This window comes from Alligator mississippiensis, chromosome 10, assembly GCF_030867095.1.
Source record: "Alligator mississippiensis isolate rAllMis1 chromosome 10, rAllMis1, whole genome shotgun sequence".
NCBI classification, from domain to species: domain Eukaryota; kingdom Metazoa; phylum Chordata; order Crocodylia; family Alligatoridae; genus Alligator; species Alligator mississippiensis.
In genome coordinates, this window is record NC_081833.1 from 44,669,796 (window position 1) to 44,686,537 (window position 16,742).

General features: G+C 44.3%; 1 protein-coding gene across 1 annotated transcript; it reads right to left on the minus strand.

Annotated features, from left to right (window-relative positions):
• Positions 1-2,232: 2,232 nt before the first annotated feature.
• Positions 2,233-16,192, minus strand: LOC102561536 (phospholipase A2, minor isoenzyme). Its single transcript, XM_014603334.3, has 4 exons — positions 16,111-16,192; positions 8,832-8,991; positions 4,621-4,748; positions 2,233-2,771 (listed from the first exon to the last, which is right to left on the minus strand). The coding sequence occupies exons 1-4, from the start codon at positions 16,178-16,180 to the stop codon at positions 2,629-2,631; spliced, it is 501 nt and encodes a 166-aa protein (XP_014458820.1). The 5' UTR covers positions 16,181-16,192; the 3' UTR covers positions 2,233-2,628.
• Between the last annotated feature and the right edge of the window lie 550 nt (positions 16,193-16,742).

Here is a 16,742-nt window from a genome sequence, read left to right on the forward strand (position 1 = left end):
GGGCATGAAGGTGGAACATCAGGACCTGGCTGCAGATGCAAACCAGGCCCTGGCTGCCCTCCCATGAGGGGAGGCTAAGGACCTCCACAGTGACCTAGTGCCATCCTGGCCAGAAAAGCTCCAGCACCCATCTCTGGAGCCTTGCCAGGACACTGGATTAACGACACTGTGGGGGACAGGAGTGAGGCCACCTGCCACCCGCTACCAGGCCAAAGCTCTTGACACAGTTGACCAAGGCAGAGGAGGCCACCGAGTACAACCCCTAGCAGGTCTCCACCTGCACCAAGTTGCCCGAGTCCTGGACCATGAGGAGTACATCGTCAGCATACGCTGACAGGACCAGCAGCAACACCGGCTCCTGGAGCATCAACCCCACCACCCGCAGAAGAATGAGGAAGGGCTCCAGGGCCAAGGCGTACAACTGGCCTGACAGTGGGCAGCCTTGACACACCCCTCTCCTGAACGCGATGGTTTCTGTCAGGGTCCAGTTGAGCTTGACCAAACTCCATGAAGAGGTGTACAGCACCTGGAGAGTGTACATGAAGCGGGGCCCAAAGCCAAAGGCCCACAGTGTGCCTGTGAGGTACCCATGATCCACTCTGTCAAACACCTTCTTCTGATCCAGGGATAGGAGGGCAAAAGACAGGCCCTTCTGGTGCACTAGCTCCAGGAGGTCCCAAACCAGGTACAAGTTGTTGAAGATGGAATGTCTGGACACTGTGTACATCTGGTTGGAATGGATCATGTCCATCAGCATGGACCTCAGGCACAGTGAGATGGCGTTCACTGCCACCTTGTAATCCATGCAGGGGCGGGACATAAGACGCCAGTTACTCAGGTCATGGGGATCCCCCTTTTTGGTAGGAGGGTCAGCACAGCCCTCTGGCATGACAGGGAGAGTTCCCTACTTCCCTCAGATTTGGCCAAGACCACAGTGCCAACTACCCAAGCAGGAGAACCTTCACTTTGAGACCTGGATGCAGGCCCTGACTTGGGTGGTGGGGGCCCCCAAGATCATGGTGACCCCCTGCTTCCATGGCAAGGGTTTTTTTTTTTTACTTGCCTCAGAGGCTGCCACACAAAAGGCAGAAGAGATGGGGGCTATGGTGGAGGGCGAGTACATCCCCCTCAAGCCCCTAGAAGAGCTAGGGAGCTGGGTGGTCCTCAGTTCCATTCCTCCCTATATCCCTAATTGGGCCCTGCTCTCTCATCTCCAAACCCTGGGGAGGGTTATCTCCCTGGTGGCGGCCCTCTCACTGGGGTGCCAAGACCCCAGCCTCCACCATGTGCGCTCTTTCTACTCCCAGGTCATTGTCCATTCAGCATATACAGAGCTTGGGTCACACAGCGCTGAGCTGCATCACTGCTGGCTGTGCCTGCAGCTGGGCCATAGCCATGCTGGCTGCTGCCATTGGCACCACAGGGGGTGTGGGGTGCAGGTATGCAGCCCCTGCTTAAGGCCCTCCACAAACCCACCCACAGACCACACATCCTGCCCCACCACTGTCCACACCCCCAGCCTCCCTCGCCACTCCTCATCCCCCCCGTCATCCCCCTGCCACTCCTTACACTTCCCCATCCCTCTGCCACTCCTCACACCCACCCACAGCCCTAACCCCCACACAACCCAATGTCCTTAACTTACCCATAACATTGCATGGGGCAGCAGGAGCACCATAGAGATGTTCTGACCAGAAAACAGAGCATTTCTCTAGAGGACTGACTCTTGGGTTACCTGCCCCACTTTTTTCACCCGCATTTTATTTTGGTACCTGGATTTCCAGGTACCACATTTTGAGCCTGCACTGCAAATATGCAGTGCAGGGAATGTATTTTTGTTCCCAGCATGCATCTTGTGGCATCTCAGACTCCTTTGAGACTGTGAGAGGCATGTGAGGGTTCATCTGGATGCACCCAGTGGGTCTATTTTAATTTACTGGACCATATAGGCTTTATTTGAAATGTGTTTCACAACCTTTACAAATGCTACGCATCTCTGTTAAAATTTTTCTATACTTTCTGTTCCCAACTGAAAATAATTTTTTGGAATAGGACTTTGTCTTCCACTGTCAGTAGAAATCTGTGTTTGCTATAAAAGGAGATTTAAGAAATGAAATGCATGCTTTTGTCTTTTTCTTAACTATGGCAAAAGAAATGCGCAAGAACAAATGGTGATATTTTATATGATTTTTTTTTTTATTCTAATGTTTTCAAAATCAAAGTAATTTCCAGAAAGTGCACCACAAGATATGCTCAGGAAAGCCCCACTGAAAGCAACAGAAGGAGAAATTTAACAATGAATAATATGATGTAGATTTTCTTTTTCTTTTTTTTTTAAGAGACCAAAGGCTAAATCCCAGGATATTATTCAGACAAGCAGTCCTGAAATGGAAATAGGGGCTGCTCACCAAAACTATTGAGATTCAGCCCTCAGGTGAAGTCCTGAATATATGAGCACAATTTGGGCAGCTCTGTTACAGAGAAGGAAAAGTTAACTGTGCAAGATTTGCTCTCAATAAATTTTGAAAGGTTCAATTGCAAATATTTAGATTTGAAAGGATTCCCCCCCCCAAATTTAAATGTAACACCCAATATGAATTTCAACTCTTCTGCGTAAATTAAGTTCCATTAAAAAGCATTGCTGTCACCACCTTCACAGTATTTCTTCTTATCCAGATCCTTGTGTGCTTTATCATACTTTGCTTTTGAAAAACATATTGCTGCTGCTCTGTCACACTCACAGACATGCATCTCACAAGGGTCGTTGTCAGCTTGAAAAGGATTAAAATAGGTAACGATTGATAAAAGTGAGAGAGAGAGAGAGAGAGAGAGAGGGAATTCAGTTATTTACCAGTTACTTCCATGAGTCACAAATTTCCCCCCTGACTGTAGGATCTGTTTAATTAGGGGTCTGATTCTACCTCCCAAATAAGGAAGTAAGATAGAAAAATGTGATTAGAAATGGCAAAATCTGTTGTGTTGCCTTTTGCTACCTTGTGACAAAAGGCAAGGTCCCTGCTTCTGAAAGCCTCAAGATTTAATCCACGTTGATATACCTCTGAAGAAATCACATTTATTGCCTCCTCTGTGCTGTTGTCTCACCTATTAATTACATTCTATGGTTATCCTTCTTTCCATTAATTTCTCAGATGCACAGTTGTTACTGACAAATCTGCCTTCTCCCCCCTTTCCCCACCTCACCCAATCTCCCAGAAGTAAGATAGCAAAGTAAAGAATGAAGGCATATTCTCAAACTTTCTAGTCATAAACCACTGAAGTTCTGGAAGAAGAGAGGCAGTAAGAAGAGCATGCAGGAAGACCTAGACTCAACACAGTTAGGCAGCCTGTGTAACCAAGGAAGTGCAGTAACTCAGGCCCAAACCTTCAAATGTATAAGTGCCTAACTCCATTGAAATCAGTGGGTGTTAGGCACTTACATACCTTTGAGGATCTGGGCCTTGGTGATAAAATGTATAATTCAATCTGAACTTGTCTAGCTCATGATTTTTTCCTATTAATATAAAGCCTTCATTGCCACATGCCTCATTACTTTTTGGTAGAGTCTTTACATTGGTAAGAGGGGGATAGAAAACAAGCCCCTTTTCTGCAGGAGGTAGCCCAAATAAATCATATTAATAGTTCTCCCATCTCTCTAATGATTGACAGGAATTACTTCAAGGAGGCATATTCTTTCCTCCAAAAAATGCCACTCCTCACAGAAGATTGTTTTCTGATTGACAAGGAATCAATCAGTGGGTACAGTTGTGAAACATGGTACCAGTTCAACAGTGCATGAAAACACTGAATAGTTTAGTTCTACAAAGGAAGAGCATCTTATTCAAGAATCAAGAACTGCTGATGGTATGCATAAAATCAGAATGTGTACCTGATGCATTTGGGCTATCAGCCCCATCACTAGGAAAATTGTGATAGTTTAACTACTATAATCAAACCATAACCTTCACTTTGCTGTCTTATCAAACCCATATGGAATTACCAATTATGTTCCAGCATGCCTGTTTCATTTCTCAAGAGTATCTTACTGTTATGGACACCATCACATTTTCATCCTAATTCAGTATAATTTTAAATGTTAAAATAATGTTTACAAAATGTACAGTATTTATTTAATCAAAATGGAATCATTCAAAAATCTTTTATACAACTGGGAGCATCACTAACGAAAGGAAATGGACTAAATATTGCTGACGACAAAATGTCAAAAGAAATCTCAAAAAGAGAATGAAATTATTGCTCCAGGAGGTTTTTCCTTAATGGTAGGATTGGGGTCAGTGTTCCTAGGTAAAAGGATGCATAGACATGAAAGGGGCATTTTAATTCAGGATTTCATGGTTCAAATAAGTGATTAAGTAAATATTGTACAGTCCTAATTGCTGTGGTGATATTATATGCATCTCTGCCAGGTTATAAGCTCTGTAGGCAGGTTGGGAATGTATCATTTTCTGTATTTGTCCAGTACATAACACCGTGAGGTAACACCAAATGTATGCAAATACAATAACATATAAGTGTTTGAAGGGAAGTATTGACCCTTGAAATTAATTTTATTTTGGATATGCTAATCAGGGGGAAAAAAAGGATCAAAAGCCAGGAACTTACCATTACAGGTGATATTTGGTCCAGAGCAAGAGTATGAATAGATCTGAGTATATGGGTTGTGGAACAGAGAATGGCAGTTTGGAACAGTCTCAGCCTGAGAATAGCAATTATCGTGGGTTTGACAGCACCTGGAGACAAATGGTTGATATACTAATCATTGAATTGTAATCTCCCCCTCCCCACCAACAAATCAAAATTTCTCACAAAAAAATTCCTTTTCAGTGTATTTTAAAGGAAAGGCAACTCCTGGAAACAAGATTTTGAGGTTATCATTGGGCTTTGTTCTTACAGGTTAAGTTCTCTCCGAAGAACGTTTCGGATTAGATATCACCCCATATTTTATCTGTTGTCTGCGTAAATCCTTTTACCAGAACTGATCAGAAATAGCAAAGAATTGCCTTGGAATTTAAATGGAAAAATTCCATCAAACCCTGCCTATTGCTTAACAGCCTACTAATCTGGTCATGTTGGATGTTGGGAGCCAGCACCATCAGAGCTTCTAGGTCCCCTGATCACTTTAGCCTTCACTAGGCCCGGCTACCATGAGGTGGTGGATCCTGGAGCTGTGAACTGTTACTAATATTTGTCACTCGTTGCTGTCCACTAGCATCAGTAAAATAGACCAGACTGTTATGTTCCCAGGGTCCTTAGGGAGGAAAGCTATTTATTTCATTTTAGGAACACCATATTTCCACATATCTGAAAGAAACCTTGTGGAATCTTAGTTCCATGAAAAGAGTTTGGGGAAGGTTGTCCTGTTTAGTGTGTGGGTAGAGTATTTCTAAACTCAAATTTGCTTGGAACTGAAATTCACTTGAGAGAGATGCTGAGCAGTCAGATTTCAGCATTTGGTACTGAAGCTCTCACTGAGAGCACAACCAGTTCAGAGAGCTTGCAATTAGCACCTACTAAGTACAGAGATTCTAATACAGGCTGTGTGGTGGTCACACCCCTCCCCCCCTCCCCCACCTTACTTTCCTGGTGAGATAACAGATTTTTTTTAAAAAGACACCTAAGTCTAACCTCCCTTCCACCAAGTGCTAAAAATTCCTCATAGTTGACTGAAAGAAACACTTTTTTTTTTTAAAACAAAAGAATTCAAGAGGAGAGGGTCCCTTATGGTGCAGACAGAAGTGCAGCTCCCCACTGTAACAGAGTGCTTTGCAGGAAGCATTCTGAGTGACAATGATCATCCCCCTGAACAAAGAGAAGTTCACTGTTGATTCCAGGGGCAAGGGAAAACTAGCTGCAATACATCTGCCCCACCCTCCAATGGGGCTGAAAACTCCCCAGATCAAACTCCCTCTGCTCCCTTCCCCGCTCCCATTCTGAAAACAGCTTGAAGCAGGCAGGCAGTGCAGACAGAAGTTACACAAATCACTGTTTTGAAATGCCTTCATCTGACCTCTCATGCAATAAGGGTTCAGATTTTTGCCTAATCGGCAAGGCTGTGTGAAGCTTTGGTGTCTGATTCAATTCAGAGGAGATTCAGTCCAATTCAGTGGGTTCCCTGCACGCTCAACAGAGGACCCCCCCACCCCCAAACCCGGCTTGGTGACTGATGTCTCCTGGGTCTAGGAAGGCACCCAGGGTCTCCCCATGGGCGATTGCTGAGCAGGGGGACCCCCCGCACTCCCATGGGATGCTCCATCCACCCCACCATAAGTGTCCACAAGTTGTGCCTGGTACCTCAAGGTACATAGAAAAAAACATATAAAGCTGTGTCTATGGCTGAATCATTGTTTCTCTGAATCAGAATCAAATCTTCAGATTCAGATTCAGTTGACTCGAATCACTGTCCCCCGAATCAGGCAAATCCGAATCAAATACTGCCCACTTTGCACACCCCTACCAATCAGCCATTCTTTAAGCTGTCTGTCATGGCTCTAGGCTGCTTTCTGTGGCCAGATTGGGTGAAAATTGTCACTTCCATTTGCGCCCTTTATTACCAGAGGAACCAACTCAAATAGAAAGGCATTGAACTATTTATTTCTAAAAATTAAAAGCTCTAAGCAATATTGGTTTGGTCCCAAAAAAATTCAGATTCAGCAGCAACAGTTAAGGGCAATGTGCCCAGTCTTTTTTAAGTGTTTTTAAATCATTGTTCTTATCAACCTTTGCTCTGTCCCCTTTTAATTTTTTCCAGTGGTCTTTTTCAGTATAGACTGAAAAGCATGAGTTCCCTGGCTTATTGAAGTAACTCATGTGGAAGAGAAACAATCCTGTCAGACCAATACACAGATTATCTGATAGTTTTGAAAAGGAATTTCACCTTTACATATTGTTGCTGCTTGGATAAATCCAGCTGCTTCATAGAAGCACCTATCACATTTCTTTTATATTCTAATGAATTTTTAAACACTACGAAATTTCCTGAGCATGAATACTGACTTTATGGTACAGTAGATTTCTAGTAGGACCGTCAAATTAGAAAAAAAAATCTGATCTATATAAATTATACTTGGGAATAATGCATCAGCTTGGGGTTCTTTTTCACCCAAGATTTTTTTTTTAGTTTCATTTTGTGCAAATTTCTCTGAGCACTTACACTTACAGGTTTGAATTAATCAAAAAATTAACTGAATTAATAGTTTGAATTAATCAAAAAATGCAAGCCAAGACCGAGTTGAAAGTGGTGAGAATTTCTGCCCAAAACCATATCAGATACAGACTTGTAGCTCAAGATTGCTAAAAAGTAAAACTTTCAGTAAGCCCACTTCAAAGTATTTGGTTTGTTGAAAAAGACCTCTAGCCTCTCTCAGTAAATGTAGTGCATTCATTTGAAACATATTTTCTATGATTCCATGAGGAAAACATCACCCTTTTAAGACTGGTGAACACTGGAGAGAAAAGCCCTCCCCAGCATAAGCAGTTCACTGTGAGCACAACACGTCTAAAACTGGAGTTATGTTGGGCTGTGGACATACAAGACATGTAGCCAATTTCTCTGCCTGATTGGAATAGTACTTATCTGTCATCTAGAACTTGATTTTAAATTCAACACTTTCTTCATAACTATTAGGGCTGTGTGAAAATTTGGTCCCTGATTTGATCTGGCTGAGATTCGGCCCAATTCAGCAGCCAAATCTCTGAATCCAAATTGAATCAGGAGACCCTTTAATATCTCCAGATCGAATTGGAACTCCCTGAATTGATTTGGAGAGGTTCAGAAAGATTCGGCGATTGAGATATAGACACAGCTTTAAATGTTTTTGCTACATACCTCTAGGTACCAGGTGGCTCATGAATGCTGAAATGCTGGAGCAGATGGAGCATCCCACAGCAGCATGGGGGCCGGGGGGGGGGGGGGTCCCCAGCACACTCAGCAGTAGACCCAGAAGTGGACCAGAAGCACTTCTAGTCAACTTCCAGGACCACTGGGAAGTGTGCTGCCACCGCCATGCCCCTTCCCAGTTTAGCGACTGGTACCTCTTATGTCTGGGGGAGCACCCGGGGTCCCCCCATGGCCAAGCACTGAGCCAAGGGGATGTGTGGGGGGGGGCTCTGAGTGCTCCCCCAGACCCAGGAGGCACCAGTCACTGAGCCTGGTGGACCCGGAAGTGGCCCCTGGCTGATCACTGAGCCAAGGGGGCGCGGGGCAAGCAGGGGGCCCTGAGTGCTCCCTGGTGGACCCAGAAGTGAACCAGAAGTATTTCCGGTCCAATTCCAGGTTCACCACTGAGTATATGGGCTCCCGCCCCCCCACGCTTCTGTGGGATGGTCCATCTGCCCCAGCATTGCAGTATTCACAAGCCGTGCCTAGTACCTCGAGGTATATAGAAAAAACATTTAAAAGCTGTGTCTATGTCCAAAGCGCTGATTCTCCGAATCAACATTGAATCTTCAGATTCAGATTTGGCTGAATTGAATTGGGTACAGTAATCCAAATCAATTAATTGAATCACTGTCCCTGATTCGGGCTGAATCTGAATCTAATACAGCCCGCTACACATATCCCTAATAACTATTCTCCAATTTTCATTCTAAAATTACTGTTATTACAAAGAGCAGATAAAGAGGGTTGAAAATCCAGTCCAAACACATTTATTTAAAAAATAGAAGTAATGATCATGAAAGCATTTTGCAATTCTCCTGTGCCCCTACTGTGCTCTAATTACTTGGATCGGTCTCTGGATTTGGTTCCCTGAGCTGGATTTTGTGAATCTCTCTTCCATACTCTTTGTGGGGTCATCTTCTTAATATCTACTCACTTGTCCAGTTCATCCACAGGTGTTCCAAATCCTCCTAAGCCACAGTAACATCCATAGTGATTAAATCTCCATAGTGGATCACTGTTAGGAATGGTACATTTGATCATTGACCTTAACTGCCACAGGGCTCTCGGAGTGGGATCAGTTGCGATAATACTGACTGAAACAGATCAAATAGAAAGAATACAAGATTCATTTTAGAGTACAACAATAAGTTAACACTGATGTGGAAGAAGCCATGTTACTGGTGAAAGCCATGAGAAAACTTCTAGATTTTTCAAATAAACTCCAGCTTCCTGTCCTGATTAAGATTAAAGCATTCCCAAAACAAGTTGAAACTGGGATGGAAATCCAGGAAGTAATTGAATCTATTATGTCAAATCTAATTTGGCTTCTCTACTTTGAAGCTATTCAGGTATAGCTCATGTGCTCATGCTCTTAATAAAGAATGAGAGTTTTCTACATTAATTTAATCTACTTTGGGTACCTATAGACATGCAGGACGCCTGCTCCAACACGCTGTAATTACAGTGTGTCAGAGCTGACACGATTAATCAAGTCTGCTGGAGTGTGCTAATTAGCATGCTCTAGCAGCCTCAGCTTCTCAAGTATTCAGGGTCCCCACACTTGAAAATGGCAGAAGGGGCACTTTAACTAAAGAGGCACTTTAACTAAAGCTCATTGAATGAGTTTTAATTAAAGCACCCCGGCTGCCATTTTGAAATATAGGATGCTGAATACAGGAGATGCTGGGGGCACTGTAATTAGAGTGCCCCTTCCACCTCAGAGCATGTGTAAAAACTAGGACTAGGTTAATATAAACAGAAAAAAACATTTTTACTCTAAAATAAGAGCATCCACATATGAAGTTAGTCTGAAATAAGTTATTGTGTTACATTCATACCTGCCTTAATCCAGAGTTATATTTCATGTGGAAAAAAGTTACACAGACAGAGAGTGACCAAAGTTGACTGTACAAAAAGAAGGACTTTTGGTCCCCTCTACACATTATAGGTATCACACAACTGGTAAATTGCACAATTACCTTAACCAGCTACGTGTACAAATTAGCTATCACATGATTAAAGGCTCCAATGAGCTATAAAGTTAGATCTAAAAAAATGTGTACTAACTTTACAGCTTGTTGCTATTGAGCTTTAAATTGCACATGTAGCGGGGTCTCCACTGTGGCTGGGAGCCCTATCAACAGATAGGGCTTCCAGTTGCAGGGGTGTACTGTGCCCAGCATGAAACCTCCAAGCCCTAAGGATCACAGCTGCCATGATCCCCACAGTTCAGGGGGTTTGAAACCCCCAGCCCACATAGGGCTCTTGGTCCCAGCTGCGCCTCACACAGTCAGGACTGAGAGTCCCGCAAATGACACAACACTCACAATTAAGAAAAATGTGAGGCACAGCCAGGACTGGGCATCCAGTCCCATCTTTGCTGGGGGGGCTCCCAGCCATGGGGGCCACATGCAGCTAGGACCGAAAGACAACTATGCCTCACTCACAGCTAGGACCAAGAGTGCCACAACTGATGGGGCTCCTGGTACTAGCTGCTACAGGGCTGTGCTCAGTGCCCCAGGCTAGAATGGGGACATAGCCTGCCAGCATAGAACAAGGGTAAGGTGGAGAGGATGGAAGCAGGAAGCAGAGGCTTGGGGGAAGCAAAGGCTTTGGTTGAGCAGACAGAAGGCAGAGGTGACATGGGGGCAGACACAATCAGGCAGCAAGCAAAAACATATCCAAAGGGACAAAACTGTAAAAAAGCACAATAAAAAAAATTCCCTCTATCAAAACTCCCCATAGCACCTGCCTCTTTGCTGCCTGCCCCCCCTGCAGCAATGGGGGGAAAAAAATCAAGACAGCCCTCCAATAATTAGATTCTATACATGGAAAATTATAACAAATGTGTACATTTTCTCTATATGAAATCTAATTATTGGGAGGTCATAATTTCATAGTTGGCAGGGTCGGAAGGGACCTGAGCAGATCATCAAGTCCAACCCCCTGTCATGGCAGGAAAGAGTACCAGGGTCAAACGACCCCAGCAAGGTGTTCATCCAGCCTCCTCTTAAAGACCCCCAGGGTAGAAGCCAGCACCACTTCTCTTGGAAGTTGGTGCCAGATCCTAGCCACCCTGACAGCGAAGTAGCACCTCCTGATGTCTAGTCTGAATCTACCCTCTGCCAGCTTGTGGCCGTTCTTTCTAGTCACTCCTGGTAGTGCTCGGAGAAACAGGGACTCCCCCAATGCCTGCTGGTCCCTTCTGACTAGTTTGCAAATGGCCAGTAGATCCCCCCTCAACCTTCTCTTGTGAAGGCTGAACAGGTTCAGGTCTCTTAGCCTCTCCTTGTAGGGCCTGCCCTGCTGACCCCTGATCATGTGGGCGACCCTCCTGTGGATCCTCTCCATGTTGTCCACATCCCTCCTGAAGTGCGGCACCCAGAACTGGACTCAGTACTCCAACTGCAGCCTGACCAGTGTCGCATAGAGGGGGAGGATCACCTCCTTGGACCTGCTTGAGATGCATCTGTGATTGCATGACAAGATATGGTTGGCCTTTCTGACCGCATCCCCACACTGTCGGCCCATGTTCATATTGGCATCAATGATGACTCCAAGATCCTTTTCTACCTCTGCACTGACGAGAAGGGAGTTCCCCAGCCTGTAGGTAAGCTGCTGGTTTTTCCTCCTCAGGTGCAGTACCTTGCACTTGTCAGTGTTGAAACCCATCCTGTTCTCATCTGCCCACTCCTGTAACCTGTCTAGGTCCGATTGCAGCCTAGGTCATCTTAAATTCAGAGTTGTTTTAGATTTGAATAAACAGGGTAAGTAGCCGTGAATATTGAGAATTCTTCCTTTATTCTGAGAGAGGCATGTAAACTTTTAATATATAAAGATGTGAACATTTAAAGGGTTCTTACCTGCCCCAAGGAGAACCAAAAGCAGGTGGACCATCTTTGCAGCAGATAGCAACAGAACTGCAACCACTCAATGGAAAAGCTAAATTATTTATATGTATTGGTTGAACTTGTGTACTCCCACTTACATCAGCAACATCAAAATTAGTTCTGCTCACATCAGTGGCTATAATCAAAATTTACACCAGTGTAAGGACACCTTTTGGCCCAATGCCTTTTAAGATGTCCTTGGCTCTTTCAACATATCTATTTGAGGAATTTTTATAGCACTGGACAAATAGACTTCCTAGTTAATATTTGAAAAGGAAAGAAAAGTGAGCAGAGGAACCTTTTGATGAGCCAAATAGCCAATTTAATATCTTCAAATCAAGTGAAAAAATGGGGGATGTGATGTGTTTGCTGATCTGGGTGAAGAGTGCAGGGGAGATGTGCATGAATTTAACTCTGAGGATACTAAAGAGATACATTCCAAACCCAGAATTTAATGTGTTCTTCAACTATGCTATGATTTCCCCAAAGCTCTGATCAAAATGAGATCACTGCTGCAAGTATCATGACATGGTGCCCTCACTACATGGGCAAGCAAAGACTATTGTGACTGCACCTAGCTGGACCTGTCTGTCTTTCAGTGATCCAACAGCTTTTCTCAGACCTCTAGCTGCTGATACTGCACTACATCCACTCTTCTGATTCCCTTCTCAAAGAATCAGTCAAGTACTGACGGCAGCAGTGCTGGATGTTACAGGTAGGCCAGAGATGGGAAGACAAGTCCAGGCAAACTTCCCGGCCCAGGGCCTTTCTCTAACTAATGAAAACCATCTGCTGCTTGGAGCCTTTTTGGATATAGCAGGATATGTCTAATAAAAACAATTTTTTTAACATATTCTCTTGTGGGTACCAACCTTAAGTGGCATCTACTTAGGGATGAAGGCATTTTTTTTTTAACAATAGAAAACATATGGGCCACATGCTGTGGCACTTGACAGTCTTGACTGAGTCAGACTATCACTAAGGCACTTATATTTGGTGGCACTATTCTGGATTACTGCTAGGCTCATGTGGGCAGCTCAGGAACAGTTCCTTCAGTGCTCAGTGTGATACCCACAGATACATTCAGCGCTTTGCATTTGCTAGTGTACTTTTGAAGTAGAGAACCACACAATGAAGATGGCTGCCAGTCTTTAAAATTGTTCTGCTGGCATTAAGAGCTGCTAGGCTGTCTTCCCTTCTTCCCCCTGAGGCATCATATCTGTCCAAAACCAAAAAGGGCTACTCATGAACCAAAAGAAGATATTGATTAGTCAGAGAAATGATCATTGCGTAAAGTCACAAAACAAAGTCAGACAGTGTAGTAGTGCGTCAGAAGCAGGGTCCTTCAGTTTCTGTGAGACTGTCAAAAGCCTATCAGGCCCTAAAACTTCATATCAAGTGGATACAGCTAGATTGGAAGCATTTAAAACAGCAACATATTAAAACAAAGCAGTATTGGGGATCAAACTTATACATGCTACAGCACCAACCAAAATCCAGGCACCAGATACAGAGCCCTGATAAATTTAGATCACTGAACTTAAATTGCCTGCAAAGCAAAACTAGATAGAGGTTACCTGGGAAAAAGAAAAAACAAATGAAACAAAAAACAAAAGAGCCAGCAACTTCATGGCATAGCTCCTTCAAGGGTTCAGTGAGCATTTTTATTTGACTACTGTCCACCTGCACCTAACTGGAATGGTCAGAGGAGAAGGCATGTAATGACCCGTGGTGGGCCTCATTCAAGATCTACCTAACTACTGCTGTCATCAAGGCTAAAATAGATACTTTAACAGGTAAAGAAGTCCTACTATAATTCTTGGACCAGGAGTGGAGATGTAGGTCTCTTTTTCTCTTAGCAAGAGCTCACAACAAGCAGTTTGGGCAACTGCTTTTTCCACCCTTTGGGTTCTCTCATTGAGTCATAAACATTGTTATTTCTCAGATGAGTAAAATACCTGTTTCAAAACAACTTGCAAACAGGCAATGGGATCACATGAAAGTGCAGGTGTTCTTTTACCCTGAGCTTCGCTACAGCATTGATTTTACAGAGCACAAGTATGTGAAAACATTTATTTTCACTGGGAAAAAGGCCTCTTGTTGAAACACCTGGTATGATAAAACCTGTCTAGCTGCTCTGTTATACCTTGAAAATCAACATTAAATATACTTTCTACTGAATTACTCTCATGAGTGAAATGTAACCATTTGTGGCTAGGCATTAAGTTTAAACATTTAGTGAGGTTCCTCATCTTACAGCTTACCTTTGCTGTGAAAATACAAGCTACTTGTAAGTTAAGTTGTAAATGACTTTCTTGGCCAAATGGTTTTGCTGACTAGAGACCTAGTTTTGACCAAATCCATCAAACTTGTATTAGACTCTCTCATCAGTCATTTTTACACACTGTGCATGATTCTAGAATCATGTAATGCTGAAAACAACCTTGTGAAAATGCTTAGCCTTTAGGCACAACAGCTTGCTTTGCATTCAGCAGAACCTGCCATCTGGCTTGATAACTTCTTCTGTGAATTCTTAGACTTTGACTTTGCTAACAGAAGGTGACATTTTTAGTTTTATCAAATCCTCAGTTACAATTCCACCAATAATTCTACTGTGCCTGAAGTATGAGCAAGTGAGTCAGTGGCTACAGATCTGACTGAAATACTGGGTAATGGTTTGGCAGACAACTGTCAACTGTAAGTGCAGCAACAAGGTTAGGTTTTAAGGAAACTAATTTAATACACGTCTTTCACCATTCCAGATCAGGCCCTCTCTGTTACAGTCATATTCCAAAGATGCTCAAACAAGATTCTGTATGAATCTGTTCAATCTTATATAGAAAATACTATATGTTGGAATAGCCTATGACTTCATCTAATACAGGGAGCTGTTTACCCATACAGTGACCAGAGTTCTTCAAAATGTGCTGTCAATATGTTCATTCCATTACTGGTGCATGTCTCATGCTTTCAGACTTATAGACTTTTGAACAATGACATCCATGTAGTATAAGTGCATGCATGTCCTGGTGCTTCATATTCAGGGCACGTGTCAACTGTATCTCAGTTCTCCAGATATACAAGACTTCTACACATAGGAGAGAGAATGCAGGACAACACAACTTCAAGAACTCCAGTTAGTATATTGCTAAATAACTTTCCATTCTCAAAGTCTCCTTGAGTGACTTTGAGTACACACTCCATTATTGAATACTCTAAAGCAACAGACCTAAATAAATCAAAGGTGGAGTCCCAGAGTCTCAGAAGCAGAATGACTAGAACACAGTTTTGCCAAACACAGCATCTTATCTAGTAGTCTCAAAGGTTACAAAATATGTTGCAAATGTATAAATAGCATTACAGAGGAATACTCTGCAGATGTCTGAGAAGAATGTTCTTTTTTAGTGAAACTACCAATACATTTCTGTTATGATGCCTGAGCTCTTCTAGAATCCATAGATACAGATGGAGGTGAGTCCACTATAGCTATCTCATTGTATGTGTTTATGCAGTTCTAAACCCTCTTAGAAAACAGAGAGAATGCAGGACAAAGCAATAACCCCAAATGGGCACATCCACACATGCAAGCACATGCACTTGCAGCAGCTCAAATAGAAAAGGTGCAAATTTCAGCTGGAGCTTTTTGCCTCAGTGTACATGCCTGGATATGCACTTTGGTGTGGTGCAAGTTGTGCCACTTGGGGCAAAATAACCCTACCTGGCTCCTCCCAGATCTACAGCCAGGGGGAGCTAGAGCCTGGGGCCAGCACCTGTTCTGGCCCCATCAGTACAAAAACCTGCCCTGGCAACTGGCTCAGAGCTACTGGCTCTCAGGAACTTCTGAGGGAGGAGCCTCTGGGAGGATGCTGTCTACACCCCTTCCTGTCCCAGGCTGCTGCAAGCCTGGTCTCAGGAGCTTCTGCAGAGAAGATGGCCAGGCCCTTTCCTGCCTTTGGCTACTATTATCTGCAGGCTTGGTTTCAGAGCTTTTAGAGTAAGTTGGCCACACCCCTTCCTGCCTTGGGCTGCTGGTGCCCCCCTAGGGGTGTGTTCTCTGCTGCATGCTGTTGCCTGCCCCTCAGGGAGGCGCCCACTGCACTGCACCCCAGCTTCTACACCTCTGTTCTGGCCTGCTGATCAGCCTACCACCAAGCCCTGGTCAGGGGACAGCCTGGGGAGGGATCCTGCACTGCCTGTGGGCCCCTCCCCAACCATCACTGCCAGAGCCTAGAGGAACCTTGCCTGCCCAAGCTGCCTTGGCAGGCCTTCACCTCTGCTTTCACCAGAAGCACAGCCCGAGTGGCTGAACTAGATGGCTCCTACCATCACTGCTACTGTTGTTTCTGCTGCTGCCCCCTCTCAGGAGGATGGGAGATTTCCTGCTGTACCACATGACACCACAGCTGCATTGGATTACTTCCTAATTGACTGACTGCTCCAACCCTCCCCCACAGCTACCTCCCTGCATCTGATCCTGATTTGTCTTCCAGCCTGCTCTGCTGCTAAGTGACCAGTTGAAGGCCTAAGGGGCTTCTGAACAGATCTTCCACAAACAAAGCCCCTCAACTACTCCAGCCATCTTTTACACCTGGTTCAGCAGCCTTCCCTGTGTGTGTTTTGCCCTTGTGTGGTAAGTCCTGTGGTCCACTCCCCCTGACCTGGTGTTTGTTGTGTGGCTGAGTAAACCAGCTTGAGTCTTCACAGCCTGTGTGTGTGTGTGTGTTTGTTTCCCCCCCCTCCCCCATTCTCAAAGCATAGGCCTCCTGGGTTTTTGTCCTGTGGGGCTGTGGCTCAATGAGTTTCAGCCCCCTTCCTCCCTATTCCCCTTCTGCCCCACAACCCCAGCCTGCACCAACTAAGTTCACCAGCCTTGTGGGATATTTTGTTTTTCTTTATTGTCTTCCCTGCCCTCATGTAAAACAATGGCAGGGCAGGAAACTTCGGGGGGGGCAGAT

Bases quoted from the DNA above. Each gene is read 5' to 3' on its own strand.
- LOC102561536 (XM_014603334.3), bottom strand. From the start codon at position 16,180: ATGTGGTACAGCAGGAAATCTCCCATCCTCCTGAGAGGGGGCAGCAGC. The intron at 4,749-8,831 runs GTGAGTAGATAT...ATTTGTCTCCAG, and splicing joins CCTGTGGATGAACTGGACAA to GTGCTGTCAAACCCACGATA. The intron at 2,772-4,620 runs GTAAGTTCCTGG...ATCCTTTTCAAG, and splicing joins ACCAAATATCACCTGTAATG to CTGACAACGACCCTTGTGAG.